Source organism: Bos taurus, chromosome 17, assembly GCF_002263795.3.
Source record: "Bos taurus isolate L1 Dominette 01449 registration number 42190680 breed Hereford chromosome 17, ARS-UCD2.0, whole genome shotgun sequence".
Lineage (NCBI taxonomy): Eukaryota > Metazoa > Chordata > Mammalia > Artiodactyla > Bovidae > Bos > Bos taurus.
Genome location: NC_037344.1, coordinates 63728745 through 63743186, shown reverse-complemented (window position 1 = coordinate 63743186; position 14442 = coordinate 63728745). Strand labels below are relative to the sequence as shown.

Sequence of the window (14442 nt, the reverse complement as noted above, 5' to 3'; positions counted from 1 at the left end):
TGCCTGCCGATGCAGGAGACACAGGTTTGGTCCTGGATCCGGGAAGATCCCACATGCTGCAGAGCAACATGGCTGTGCAGCACGTCCACTGAGCCTGCGCTCTGGAGCCAGGGAGCTCTGAGCCCTGGAGCCTGTCCTCCGCAACAAGAGAAACCACTGCAGCACAAAGCCTGCGCACCACAACTAGCTACAATTAAAGAAAAAGCCCACCCGGCAATGAAGACCTTGCACAGCCAAAAATAACATTTTTAAAAAAGAATACTTTAAAAAAACATAAAGAAATAGAAAGTAAATGAATAGGGAGGAAGGTGACTTGTGGGCCCGTGTGAGCATGGCTCAGAGCCTGGCCAGTTTAAGGCCAACGCAGCTGGCCTGGCAGAGCTCAGCGGTGAGGGGAAGCCACCTGCTTCTTTCCAGCCAGTGCACAGTTTTCGAGATGGTCTAGGCCTCAGGTATTTGCTGAACCTGTGCCATGCTTTCACAATAAGGTCATGCAGTCAAAGGCTTACAGCAGCCAGGCGGGAAGAGCAAATGAGGGAAGCAGGCTGGCTGTGAGGCAGTAGGGAATGGAGGGGACTGCGGCAAATTGCAGCAGGCACACCCTGTCTACAGGGCACTTATTGCCATATGAGAGTCTAGGTCCAGAATGACCAGATCTTATGGCTTTTCTTAAGATATTTTTTTTTTTTTTTTGGATGTGGGCCATTTTTTTTTTTTAAGTCTTCATTGGATTTGTTACAAAATGGTTTGTTTCTGTATTGGCTCTTTTGGCCACAAGGCATGTGGGATCTTAAGACCCTGATCAGGGATGGAATCTGCACCCTCTGCCCTGGAAGGTGACATCCTAACCCCTGGATCACCAGGGAAGTCCCATCGTGGTTTTTCAAGAGAAACCAGAAGTTCAGATTTTCCTGTTAAACCCCACCCCCATCCCCCACTAAAAGAAACACACTTAGAACCTAACAGGACATATCTGTGGCTAATGGCAACCCACGCCGGTGTTCTTACCTGGAGAATCCCAGGGAAGGGGGAACCTGGTGAGCTGCCGTCTATGGGGTCCCACAGAGTCGGACACGACTGAAGCGACTTAGCAGCAGCAGCAGCAGCAGACCTAGTCCAGAGATCGTCAGGGTGTAGCCTCTGTTCTGGTCTTAGATGAAGCATGCCCATGGGGTCCTTTACCGTCACTCTTCCTTCTGTGTTTCCAAAGGCAAGTTCGATGACTTCCTTATCAGGCATCAGGTCAAGTACCTGGGGCTGATGGAGCACCTGCGGGTGAGACGGGCCGGCTTCGCCTACCGACGGAAGTACGAGCATTTCTTGCAAAGGTAAAGTTGGTTTTGTGGATCTTAAGCGGATGAAGTGAGCGGCGATGAATAAAAGGTCATCCCCCCAGGGAACTCATTTGCTTCTTACCTGCTGAAGCTGTGACAGTGATGGCATTCCAGAGAATAGGAAGCTGACTTGGTTTACCACCTTCCCTTCATTTCACTAAACCACTAATGTATTGGCTTGGCCAAAAAGTTCATTTGGGTTTCCCAAAACCTGAATGAGCTTTTTGGCCAACCCAGTACTTCATTGGAATCTCGAAAGTACAAGGGCCAATGCACAGACTTGCCACCAGAAGGCAGACGTGGGCCACACATCCCTGGAGTCTGAAGTTGGCTGGATAAGTCTGTTTCCATGGCTGCTGGTTTATTGTGGGTCAGTCTGGGAGCAATCCCCTTGGCCTCATGGGCTGTCAAGAGACGCAAGTGTTAAAAAAAAATTAAGATGCAGGGGTAGTGGTAAGAAGGTGGGCATTGGAGCCACAGATTCTTGGGTAGGAATCCCCAATCTTCCTCTTCCCCCGTGACCTAATTGCTCACGTGCAACACGGGGATTAAGCTGCTCTCAAGGATTTGGTAAGGATTTAATGATATATCCACCCCCACCACCACAGCCCAAATTGCTTGTGCATCAGTTGGGCTGCTTGTGTGTGCAAACAACACATTTTTACCCTTTCAAGAAAAGCATAATAAAATGGTTGTTTTTGTAGGTTAACATGGTTGAATATTGTTAATTCCATATTTTAACTTAACATTCGACTTCTTTTGAACTTTTTTTTGGGGGGGGGCATGCCTCACAGCAGGTGGGATCTTAGTTCCCTGATCAGGAATAGAATACGCGACCCCCTGCACTGGAAGTGCAGAGTCTTAGCCACTGGACCGCCAGGGAAGTCTCTGAAGTACAACTTCTTTATAATTATAAAAAGCACAGGCATAGGTTACACTTTAAATCTAATTCTTTGCATTATGCCACTTAGGTCAAGATACTGCACTCTGAAATTTCAGCATTTTGGGGTGTTTATTTTCAGTCTTCATTTAATATCAGATTTTTCTCTGCCAATGGTGGTGCTCAGTTGCTCAGTCATGTCCAGCTCTTTGTAGCCCCAGGGACTGTAGCCCACCAGGCACCTCTGTCCATAGGATTCTCCTGGCAAGAACATTGGAGTGGGTTGCCACTTCCTACTCTAGGGGATCTTCCTGACCCAGGGATGGAACCCGCCTTTCTTGCATATCCTGCTCTGGCAGGCGGATTCTTTATCGCTAGTGCCACCTGGCGGAGAAGGCACTGGCAACCCACTCCAGTGTTCTTGGCTGGAGAATCCCAGGGACGGGCGAGCCTGGTGGGCTGCCGCCTATGGGATCGCACAGAGTCGGACACGACTGAGGCGACTTAGCAGCAGCAGTGCCACCTGGGAAGCCCTTTCTCTACCGAGGATCTTGCTTAATTTTCTCCCAGAAGCCTTGTGTCTTGATGTCTGTTTATATGCATTTATTAAGTAACAATCTCTTCCCCCACTGCTATTTTAATAATTTATCTACCTGCTAATATAAACCTCTGATGAGTAGTGTCCTCCTTCCCAAACTGACATCCACTTAGATCCTCAGAATGTGATTCTTATCAGAAATAGGGTCTTTGCGATGTTGTCAAGGTAAAGACTGAGATGAAATCACACTGAATTGGGGCTTCCCTGGTGGCTCAGAGGTTAAAGCGTCTGCCTGGAATGCGGGAGACCCGGGTTCGATCCCAGGGTCGGGAAGATCTCCTGGAGAAGGAAATGGCACCCCACTCCAGTACTCTTGCCTGGAGAAACCCATGGAGGGAGGAGCCTAGTAGGCTACAGTCCATGGGGTCGCAAAGAGTCAGACACGACTGAGGGACTTCACTTTCACTTTCACAGTCCAATGAGAGTGTTCTTACAACAGAGAGACTCACAGAGGGACACAGGGGAGAAGGCCATGTGAGGACAGGGGCAGAGACTGGAGTGATGCTTCTAGGAGACTTTGGTGTGAAGTCTCCTCTGAGTGGTTGGCATGCCCAGAAGAGCAAAGCAGATCTCCAGGGGAGCCCGTGGAAGGTGTGTGCATGTGCATGCTCAGTTGCTCAGTTGTGTCCTACTCTTTGTAGCCCCAGGGACTGTAGACCACCAGGCTCCTCTGCCCATGGGATTTCCCAGCCAAGAATAGTGGAGTGGGTTGCCATTTCCTCCTCCAGGGGATCTTCCTGACCTGGGAGCTTTCTAAATGTGCCTGTCCTCTCCCCAGGTATAAGTCCTTGTGCCCAGACACCTGGCCGCACTGGCACGGGCCTCCAGAAGAGGGCGTAGAGCGGCTGATCAAGTACATTGGCTACAAACCCGAGGAGTACAAGTTAGGGAGGTGAGTCCTGGAAATCGCTGTCACAGTGTTTTACGCATCGGTTCGTCTCCATCTTGAGCCTGGAGGTTCAACCTTCAGGAGTTTACGTAGATTTATAAGCAGATACTTTTGTCCACTCAATTTAAATGCAGTTTTGTAAAGAAAACGCTCCTCTGTGTGTCTCCTCCACTCTCAACACTTCACTCACACTCAGAACCCTCCAACACACACACCAGCTAGCTGGGTGTCCTGCGATGAAACTCACGTCTGTCAGCTCCCTGGAGGGGGTGTCAGGTCCCACAGGTGGGGGGCTCAGTCCCCCAAGACTGTCCTCCCCTCAGAAGCCAATCACAAGAGCTGTTTGTCACCTGAGTTTCTGACCAACGAGCTATACGCTGGAGGTTCTCATGACCCCTGTCTTGGGTTTGATTCATTATTCTAGAGCAGTTCAAAGAATGAAGAAAAATAGAGGGTTGGTCAAAAAGTTCATTAGGATTCTTCCGTAACTTCTTATGGAAAACCCTGAATGTTTCACCAACCCAATATTTTACTCACTGGATTACCAGTTTATTACAAAAGGATATAACTCAGGAACAAGGGTAGCAGAGATGCACAGGGCAAGGTATGTGGGAGGGGGGACACTCTTCCAGGTGTCCCCAGAAGATCTCCAAATTGCATTCTTTGGGGGGTTTTCTGGAGGCTTCATTACGCAGACATGATTGATAAAATCATTGGCCAAGGGTCATTCATTCCACCTCCAGCCCCTCTCCCCTCCAAAGCAGTGGGGCTGTAACTTCCAACTCTCTAATTTCAAGACTGGTTTCCCTGGCGACCAGTTCCCAGCCTTAGGTTATTGAGGGGCTTTCCAAATATCACTTGTTAGGTGATAGTGTGGTTGAAAGGGGTTTGTTATGAATAATAAACGATACCCAGGGAAAAGGAGTTTGGGGGATAAAATAGAAGTGTGGGATCGGCATATAAAACTGTATTTAAAATCGATAAGCAGCAAGGTCCTACTGTATAGCACAGGGAACTATATTCAACATCCTGCAATAAACCATAATGGAAAGAAATTTTTAAAAAGACATCCATTTCACCTGTATCGCTTGGAAGCTATTTCAGGAGCAAAAACCAAGAGCGTCAACAAAAGAGGCCCCCGTCGCTCTAATCACTTGGGAAATCACACAGGTTTGGGGAGCTGAGACACTGCAATGGGACAAAGACCAGACAGATCTCTTTTATAATAAAACCCAGTATCGCAAACTCTAAATGGCAAGAAAGAAAGGCTACATCGCTGCCTACTGGAGATTAAGTATAAAAGAGCCCTGGGTTCTTAACCTGCATCAGGAACTGGGAAGAACTTGGTGTCAACGGGAGGACGGGAGCCACGTGAGCCCCTCACCTCTATGTGCCTGGATTCCTTCCTTTTCCAACTGTGGGCCCGACTCCTCAAGGGGTAGTAGGACCTCTGTGATGTGAAAGCTCCTCCAGCTCCCCAGAAGGTGGTGTTCTGGAACTCGGGGTATCATTACTGTAGACCTGTCATTGTCGGCGAGCAGAAGGACTCTCATACATGTTGAAGGCTTGAGGCAGAACTCAATGGGGCCAACCAGGATGATTTTCATCCGCTCTGTTGGTCATTCTGCTGCTGCTGCTCCTGCTAAGTCGCTTCAGTCATGTCCGACTCTGCATGACCCCATAGACGGCAGCCCACCAGGCTCTCCCGTCCCTGGGATTCTCCAGGCAAGAACACTGGAGTGGGCTGCCATTTCCTTCTCCAATGCATGAAAGTGAAAAGTGAAAGTGAAGTCGCTCAGTCGTGTCTGACTCTAAGTGACCCCATGGACTGCAGCCTACAGGCTCCTCCGTCCATGGGATTTTCCAGGCAAGAGTACTGGAGTGGGGTGCCATCACCTTCTCCAGTTGGTCATTCTGGTCAGCATTAATTTGATTGCATAGGACAGGGTACAGGCATGAAGAGGCTCCATTCTCAGGCCGCAGAGATTGCGGCCTTAGGGATCTCTGCCTTTGAATCTGCCAATGGGCTTTCCCTGCCAACATGTATATCCCATCCTTTACTCTTGTATTCTGGGCCCTGCTCCAAGAGGCAGTGGCCTTTCCAAACCGGATTTCTGAGGAGAATTGGGCGTAGCACATTTGAAGGGAGGTGGGTCATGGGGGTCAGAGATTGTATCTGCTCCCCATCCATAACCTCCAATGAGAAAGTGGGTTCCTGTGACACCACGCAGTGCTGCCCCCCCCCCAGTGGCTGCCTTGGGAAGTTTCCCTTGAAGTGTTGGGGCTGGGGGAGGGGGGTGGGCTGACAATATGAGATCCGTGAGTGGCTCACTGGTAAAGAATCCACCGCCAAGCCGGAGACGTGGGTTGGATCCCTGGGTCAGGAAGATCCCCTGGAGAAGAAAATAACAACCCACTCCAGTGTTCTTGCCTGAAGAATCCCATGGACAGAGGACCCTGGTGGGCTTCAGTCCATGGGGTCGCAATAAAGAGTCGGACACAACTTGGCAACAACACACACACACATTTCTAATTTATCTTTGCTGCTTGGTGGGATCTTCTCTTAAACTTGGACCCATATTCTGTGTCATCACCTTTTAAAGCTCAGGGAAGTAACTTGGGGTTTGGATGGTGAATTAGTTTCCTAGGGCTGCATTACAAATTAACTGTAGGCTGGCTGGCTTAAAACAAGGGAAATTTATTGTCTCACAGTTCTGGAGGACAGAAGGCCAAAACCCAGGTGTCAGCAGGGTATGTTCCCTCCGCAGTCTTGCTGGGAGGCTTCTCCCATGCCATTTCCAGCTGCCTTCTCCCTGTGTTCCTCTGTGTGTCTTTCTCTAAGAACACTCTCATTGGATTTAGGGTCCACCCTAATTCAGTGTGGTTTTTTCCTCAATCTTTACCTTGATGACATCTCCAAAGACCCTATTTCTGATAAGAATCACATTCTGAGGATCTAAATGGCTGTGAATTTAGAGGAGGGGATACTAGTCAACCCACTACAGACAGTGACGACCGGTGAATAATGAAATGATTTTTTTTTCCTTTCTAGAACCAAAATATTCATTCGCTTCCCCAGAACTCTGTTTGCTACTGAAGATGCCTTTGAATTTAGTAAACATCAATTAGGTATGGTTTTTTCCTCTGCCTTGATTTTTTAAAATTTATTTATAACGTTTGGCTGTGCTGGGTCTTCATTGCTGCATGTGGGCTTTCTCTAGTTGCGGCGAGTGGGGGCTCCTCCTCGTTGCGGTGCTCGGACTTCTCACTGTGGTGACTTTTGTTGTGGAGGGCATGGGCTCCAGGGTGTGTGGGCTTCACTATTTGCATAGGAGCTTAGCTGCCCCGTGGCACGTGGAATCTTCCCTGACCAGGGATTGAACCTGTGTCCCCTGCATTGGCGGGTGGATTCTTAACCACTGGACCACCAGGGAAGTCCCTGCCCTGATTTTAATAGGGTCCTTCCTGTCACATCCCAAGGCTTCTTCGGTCACCTCTACCCTGCGTGCCCCCAGGGCCACTGCTGATACCCGCTTCTGAAGGTCATAACTGCTAAGATGCCCAATTGAAAGCCGCTTCACCAAAAGCTTTGTTTTCTTTTAAGTTGCGAGAATCCAAGCCACGTACAAACGCTGCCTAGAAAGGAGAGCGTATGTGAGAAAAAGACAAGCAGGTAAGAGCTGGACAGGACCTCTCCAGTTTCCCATGGCCCACCATGTCATCCACAGTGAACACCCAGGACTGATTTCCTTTAGGACTGACTGGTTTGATCTCCTTGCAGTCCAAGGGACTCTCAAGAGTCTTCTCTAGCACCACAGTTCAAAAGCATCAATTCTTCGGCGCTCGGTCTTTTTTATGGTCTGACTCTCATATCTGTACATGACTACTAGAAAAACCATATCTCTGACTATACGGACCTTTGTTGGCAAAGTAACGTCTCTGCTTTTTAATATGCTGTCTAGATTGAGTAGAGATTATAACACTGCAGCCTCTACTTGTTTTGTGGACATGTTTTATTTGATCCACAACATATATGTGTGTTTAAAGAGCAATTTTCTTTTAAGGTTATTAACACCATGACTGTTCTTGGAGCCCCTGTGCTCTGTCCCTCCCAAATCACTTCTCAGCATCACCCCCTCCCTCCACACACACCACTCTTCTGAACTTTGCATTATTATATCCTTGTTTTTCTTTACAATTTTATCATCTCTGGATGCATCATGAAATACTACACTTGTGGGACGGTTTTGAACTCCATAAAATTATACCATTTCTATTTTTTTTTTTGCGACATTATTGTTGCAATAAAACTTTATTTACAAATGGGGCAGTTGGTCCAGGGGGCCACAGTTTGCTGACCCCTGGTGCTCTATGAGCATACCACAATTTAGCTGTTCTGTTGACAGACATTTGGATTGCTTCCGGTTGTTTGTAACAGTGTTGCCATGAGGAACACAAGCAAAGCACTTTGAGTTTCATAATTAACTGGAAAAAAATCTGAAAAGCTTTTAAAAATTGGGACGCGAGCCAGAAGTCTAATTTTTGTATGTCCCGATTTTTAACGTAGATGACTAAAATTATACATGAGCTAGAGACAGGGCAAATGCAGGGGCGAGACCAACCCATGCCACCAAGGGCCACTCTGCTCCCTCAGAAAGGCCTGGGGAACCCGGCCCCCAGCACGATTGCAGGCCTTCCCTTTACACGCCCCAGTTCCCTCTGTTCCTCTGTCCCCCTGGTTCAGGGGTCCCTCTGGGTAGAGACTGAAGACTCTCACCCCACTTTCCATCTCGGGGGCTGGCGGAGTGCTGCAGCGGCGTCCAGGCATTTGTGGAGGGGGTGCGTCATTCTTGAAGAGGCTCTTGTATTTAAGGGATTGCTCTTACCTTCTAATGCCAGCAGTGACCTCTTTCAGCCATTACACTCGAAGCCCACTGGCGTGGAGCCCTGGCTCGGAAGGAGGCCAAGAGGAGGAAGTGGGCGGTGCAGACTGTAAGAAAGTAAGTTCTCCATCAGCTTTGGTAAGGCGTGGAGGTTTCTGAGTGCTGCCGCCGTACTGCAGAGGGTGGTCGTGGACTTGGCTGAGATTTTTGGCTTTGGGCAGAAAACCCGTCTTTCCTGCAGGACGTCAGCCCTGAGGACTTCCATTCCATCTCCTTTCTCTGAGTACCCTCACTGGACAGTGATCACAGCTCACAACATTTGACGTTTCTCTTAGCCTAGTTCTCAAGTCACAAAGTCAAATGCCTTCTGAGGCCAGGCTGGTGCAGCAGGTCTCATAAGCTGGGATGAAGAAGAACGGTAGGGTGGGTACCGAGGCCAAAAGAAACCCTCGGTGCACCTCAGAGGGGCGGTCATCACCCCGCTTCAGCCCACAGCTCTCAGGCCAGTCTGGCCAGACCTTTGGCTTTCTTTCAAGGAAAGCTGGAAATCTGGCTTTCACGCAATACCTCCAAATTGTTGCTTTTGGCAACAGATTCAGGTTACTCAAAACAAAACCAAAACATGGTGTGGGTGAAATAGAACATGTCTCTGGGGGCAGGTTTGACCCTCGTGGCCCTATGTGGTGAGCAAATTTAATCTCCCATCGTTTTGGCTGACGCTGAATCAAACCAGTGTGGGAGAGAACTCAGTGAAGAAACAGGAAGTGAGGAAAGAGGCAACTAACAACTCTCTCTCCCGTGTAGGTTCATAAAGGGGTTCATCAATCGCAACAAGCCCCTCTGTCCTGACAACGAGGAGTTCATCGTGTTCGTGCGCAAGAATTACATCTTGAACCTTCGGCATCACGTCCCGAAGAATGTCTTGGACAAGAGCTGGCTGAGGCCTCCTGGCATCTTGGAAACTGTAAGGACCATTCCAGAACACATGTGGCAGATGGCGTGGGTGGAGCTTAGTGAAAGTTGCTCAGTTGTGTCCGACTCTTTGCGACCCCATGGACTGTACAGTCCATGAAATTCTCCAGGCCAGAACACTGGAGTGGGTAGCCATGCCCTTCTCCAGGGGATCTTCCCGACTTAGGGATCGAACTCAGGTCTCCCGCATTGCATGCGGATTCTTTACCAGCTGAGCCTCTAGGGAAGACTGTTGCTTTGTGCTGCCTCACCAGATAAAGCATTTCCCCGTGAGGGTGATGCCTGAGAAACTGAACTCAGAATCTGTCATATTCTCTCTCGAAGTATGACACCAGAGGAGCTCTGTTTACACACAGCACTTCTGAATGGCTTCTGTCTTTATTGGAACCTTTCACATGGGTTCAGGGACGGTCGCCTAGAATAGTGTTTCTCAGAAGATGCTCCGGGGACCCTGTGTGTCTGGAGCGCAGAGTAGGGGCGATTGTAAGATTCCTGGGCCCCCTCCCACCGGGGCCCCTGAGTCGGTGTCTCTTGGAACATCCTAGCCAGCAATCCAGGGGACTCAAAACTCATTCAAGGTTAAAAACCACCAGTTCAGCCATAAGACAGTTTAGCAGAAAGACTGGAAGATGAGCAGCTCTCTTTGATCAGAAAATATTAACGCTGTGCTTTTACATCACACTGAATTCAGCCCTACTTTCAAAGCTTCTGTTTTGGTGGCTGAAGCCTAAAAGTGGGGGCAGGTGAGGGAGGCAGGTGGAAAACGGCGTGTTCCCCACACAGGCATCCGATCTGCTCAGGAAGATGTGCACCAGGAACCTGGTCCGGAAGTACTGCCATGGGATCACCGCCGAGAGGAGAGCCCTGGTAGGCACACGGCATGCGGGCAGGTGGTAGGACCAGAGAGGGGTGGGTGGAGCCCCGTGAGGGCCATTGGTCCTCATTCACGTCTCACCTGTAAGCCGAGGCTCACATAAGGCTCATGCCTCATACACGCCTTGAGGATAAGATGCATGTGGCCACTTAGCACAGAGCCCTCCTGAACTGGCAAGTGGCATAAGCACCACCACGCTCTTGCTAGCACTGTTACCATGGAAACACCACCACGCTCTTGCTAGCACTGTTACCATGGAAACACCATCCAGACAGCCCCCTCTCTGGAGGTGTGGTTTTATGTTCATCTGCCAGTCAGCAGATTTTATTTTTCTATAAAGAGCTAGAGGGCAGTATTCTAGGCTTTGTGGGCCACACCATTTCTGTTGAAATTACTGTGCCACGGCAGCACGCAAGCTGCCGGAGACAACCTGTAAATAAAGGGCACAGCCATGCTCCAAAATATACACCACTCACAACACTTTACTGGATTTGGCCCGCAGGCTGTAGTGTGTCATCTCTGACCTAGAAGAAAGTGCTCTCTGAAACAGTGAACATTCTACTTCCAAGAAGTCAGTGCAAGTAGAGACAAGCCCAAGCATCAACCGCAGTCTCTAAGCAGTAGAGTGTTTGGAGCTTTGGCCCAAGCCAGATGTGTTTGACTTCTGCGTGCTCTGACTCCTCAGCAGAGGTGTGGCAAGGCTCACCAGGGAGCCTGACTTGTTCAGGAAGTCAGTGCTAACATGGTCCTCTTTGGATCCCCAAAGCCTCATGGCTACCGTTCTGTACTTTTAACTCTACCAGATGCAGGAAAAGGTGGTCATGAGTGAAATATTCGAGGGAAAGAAAGAAGGCTACACAGAAAGCCTACATCAACCCTTTGCCAACAGCCGAGTAGGTAAGTCCCTTTTTCCATCTACATGCTCATTTGCCCTATTTGAAGAAAAAAAAAAGTCAAAGGACGATGTTTGACACCTAGCATTTCCTGACAGCTATCTCCCAGCTTGAGGTCTAGGTCACAGGGGGATGTAAAACCAGCCGATGCCTCTGGCTTCTGCCCAGGGCTGGTACCCAGTGATGACTCGCTGTGTTCTGGTTGCCTCCTTAGATGAAGGAGACATTAATCCCAAAGTGCTTCAACTCCTCAGCAGCGAGAAAATCCAGGTAGGGAGCTGTGTGTCCTTGCCTGAGACGGGACTTCCCCACAGGGTCTGCAAATAGGGTGTCTTCTACACAAAGCGGGGCTGGAAGCAGTATCTAAAAGCAGGGGTGCATGTGTGTGGCCCCAGCTTTCAGCTGTGCTGCTCCAGAGGCTGAGATGATGGGGACCCATAATCTTGGGTACCCGCTGCTGTTCTTACGGTCCTTATCTGTCACGCCACTGTGTCTGATGTCCTGTGAAGCTGAGTGGAATGCGGCCATGCACGTAATCATTAAACATCCTGTTAGAAGCAGTGTGGCGGGGGTGCCCGGGAACCCATGTGGGCTTCGTAACTGAGCTGTGCAACCCCTGGGCAGGTGACTTACGGTCTCGGTGCCTTCGTGTTTCTGTGAATGGGGAGGACGGAGGGGTCGGGGGGTGTGAGGGGTGCAGGCACGCAGCACCCAGTGACTGTGGCGGCTCAGGGGCTGCTGGATCACTTGGTCTCCTGGGCACCAGAGACCTGTGACTGGGTCATCTCTGCTGAGTTTTCAGAGCAGCCTGGTGAGGCCGACGCCAGGGCCTTGAATTCCTCAGGTCAGCACCATAGGCAGAGCCAGGAATCATGTCTATCTCACAGAGAGCCAGGGTTCAGAGAAAACCCATCTGTGCACCATCTGAGTGCCTGAAGCCACGATGCTCGAGTCCGAGGAACAGGGAACTCAGTAGTCTGCCCCTCGCCCATGATTCGAGCATCCCTCGCAGTGACGGCCACCTCCTTGCAGTACGGCGTTCCGGTCATTAAATATGACAGGAAAGGCTTCAAGACGCGGCAGCGGCAGCTCATCCTCACTCAGAAAGCAGCCTACGTGGTGGAACTTGCCAAAATCAAGCAGAAAATAGAGTACCCCGCCCTCAAAGGTAAGAAGCAGGCAATCTTAAGCTGACTCACTGGGTGGACTCAGCTCCCAGGAGCACCAGCAAGGAAGCAGCTCCTTCACTGAAAGACCAAGTGAGGGACTTCCCTGGTGGTCCAGTGGCTAAGACTCTGCGCTCCCAACGCAGGGGGCCCAGAGGGCCCAGGTTCCCTGTTCAGGGGGTCCTGGACAGGGAACCAGATTCCCACATGGCACAACTAAGACCCAGCACCGCCAAATAAACCAATATTTTAAAAATGACCTAAGTGAAGGGTGCCCACAAAACCCAGGGCAGCCCCAGGCCTGGCCTGTGCCTCTGATTCTGGCATAAAGGCCCATGGCATCTCACTCCAGCATCCAGGTAGGATGCCAGACCTGTGACAGCTTCTTATTCCAAGCACAGATGCTGACTGCTGGAGTATGTGCCCGCCACCCCATAAAGCCCAGCCAGGAGGGAAAAAGCATGGGGTTGGGAGCCCCCAAGCGGGCCTCTTTTCTTGGTATTCGCGTCAACTTGTCCAGTTCCTGGCCCCTGACTTTGCATCTGTCCTAAGGTGTCTCCACCAGCAGCCTCAGCGACGGGATCTTAGTCATTCACATTTTGCAAGCAGACATCAAGCAAAAGGTAACTGCTGGCCACGGGGCTATTAACAGGGAGAAACACTGCCGATATCTTTAGCTGCCCCCAGTGAAACCTCAATGGTATTTTTCCTTGAAGCCACTACGGCTGAAGGGCTTCCCAGGTGGTGCTAGTGGTAAAGAACCTGCCCACCAATGCAGACTTAGAGAGGTGCGGGTTTGATCCCTGGGTCGGGAAGATCCCGTGGAGGAGGAAATGGCAAGCCACTCCAGGATTCTTGCCTAGTGAATCCCCATGGACAGAAGAGCCTGGCGGGCTACAGTCCATAGACTGACAAAGAGTCGGACACAACCGAGTGACCGAGCACACGCCGCTGAAACGGCTGTGTCCTCTCCTCTCTGCCACAGGGAGATGTCATCTTACAGTGCGAACACATATTTGAAGCAGTTACTAAGCTCGCCATGCTGGTTAAGAAGGAGAACCTCGTAAATGTTGTTCAGGGAAGGTAGGTGGTTGCATCTGGACTCAGTAAGTCCCTCAGTGTTAAATGTCTATTATCTCATTATTGACTGGGGGAATTTTACAGAAACAAACATCTGTGGCCAGTGATTTTTATTTTGGCTGGCCAAAAATATAATTGTTAATTCACTAACTATTGAATATAACACTAATATATTCAAGTTACACCTGACACCTGTAAAGTCTTCCCCAGCACCGCCTCATTTTCACTTTCCAGATCAGAACCAACCACTCAGGTTTTTTGTCTTTTTGTTGGTCTAACATGCACACCGTCTGAATCAGAACTATATTCTGAAGAACTATCGTCTTCTGAGACACTAGTATCTATGTTGCTCGGGCAATCAGAGAAAGTATCTGCGTAAGATTCACCAAAACATCCTTCTCCATTCAGAATTTCACGATGCGTCAATTTTGAAAACTACAGTAATAAACTTGGCATTTGTGATACACACAAGGTTGGAACAAAAATCTGATGGGGCAAAACGTGAATGATAATGACAACCGTAAGTTGTATACTGAACCTTTGATCAATTTTAAGCCCTAACAACTAGGTACAGTGATGTTAATTGCATCTCTCTCTAAAAATGTATTGATACAACTCCAGTCAATAACATTTGGGTAACAAAAGACATATTAATATGTCTCTGGTCAATAATGTATTAACAGATCAAGGAAGATGCAAATGTTCATTGATTCACCATGCCTGCCCCTCCCCGAAAAGGAAGCACTGCCTACCTGCAACAACTTTCTTCCCTCCTCAGCTCCTAGGACAAGGGCTCCAGAGAAATGAAGTCAGTGATCACTCGTTTTCCTAAGGGAACCAACAGGGGTCTTACCATCTAGTTTTCCAAAGAGG

At 49.4% G+C, this 14442-nt stretch overlaps 1 protein-coding gene across 1 annotated transcript in view; it reads left to right on the top strand.

Moving 5' to 3' along the window:
• Positions 1-14442, top strand: part of MYO1H (myosin IH) — a 42152-nt gene that overhangs the window by 24945 nt on the left and 2765 nt on the right. The window contains exons 19-30 of the mRNA XM_059876209.1: positions 1211-1328; positions 3591-3704; positions 6754-6830; positions 7306-7374; positions 8617-8701; positions 9389-9548; positions 10340-10423; positions 11234-11327; positions 11538-11593; positions 12356-12491; positions 13042-13112; positions 13475-13572. Coding sequence (XP_059732192.1) covers positions 1211-1328; positions 3591-3704; positions 6754-6830; positions 7306-7374; positions 8617-8701; positions 9389-9548; positions 10340-10423; positions 11234-11327; positions 11538-11593; positions 12356-12491; positions 13042-13112; positions 13475-13572 — 1162 coding nt within the window. The remainder of the gene's footprint in view (positions 1-1210; positions 1329-3590; positions 3705-6753; positions 6831-7305; positions 7375-8616; positions 8702-9388; positions 9549-10339; positions 10424-11233; positions 11328-11537; positions 11594-12355; positions 12492-13041; positions 13113-13474; positions 13573-14442) is intronic.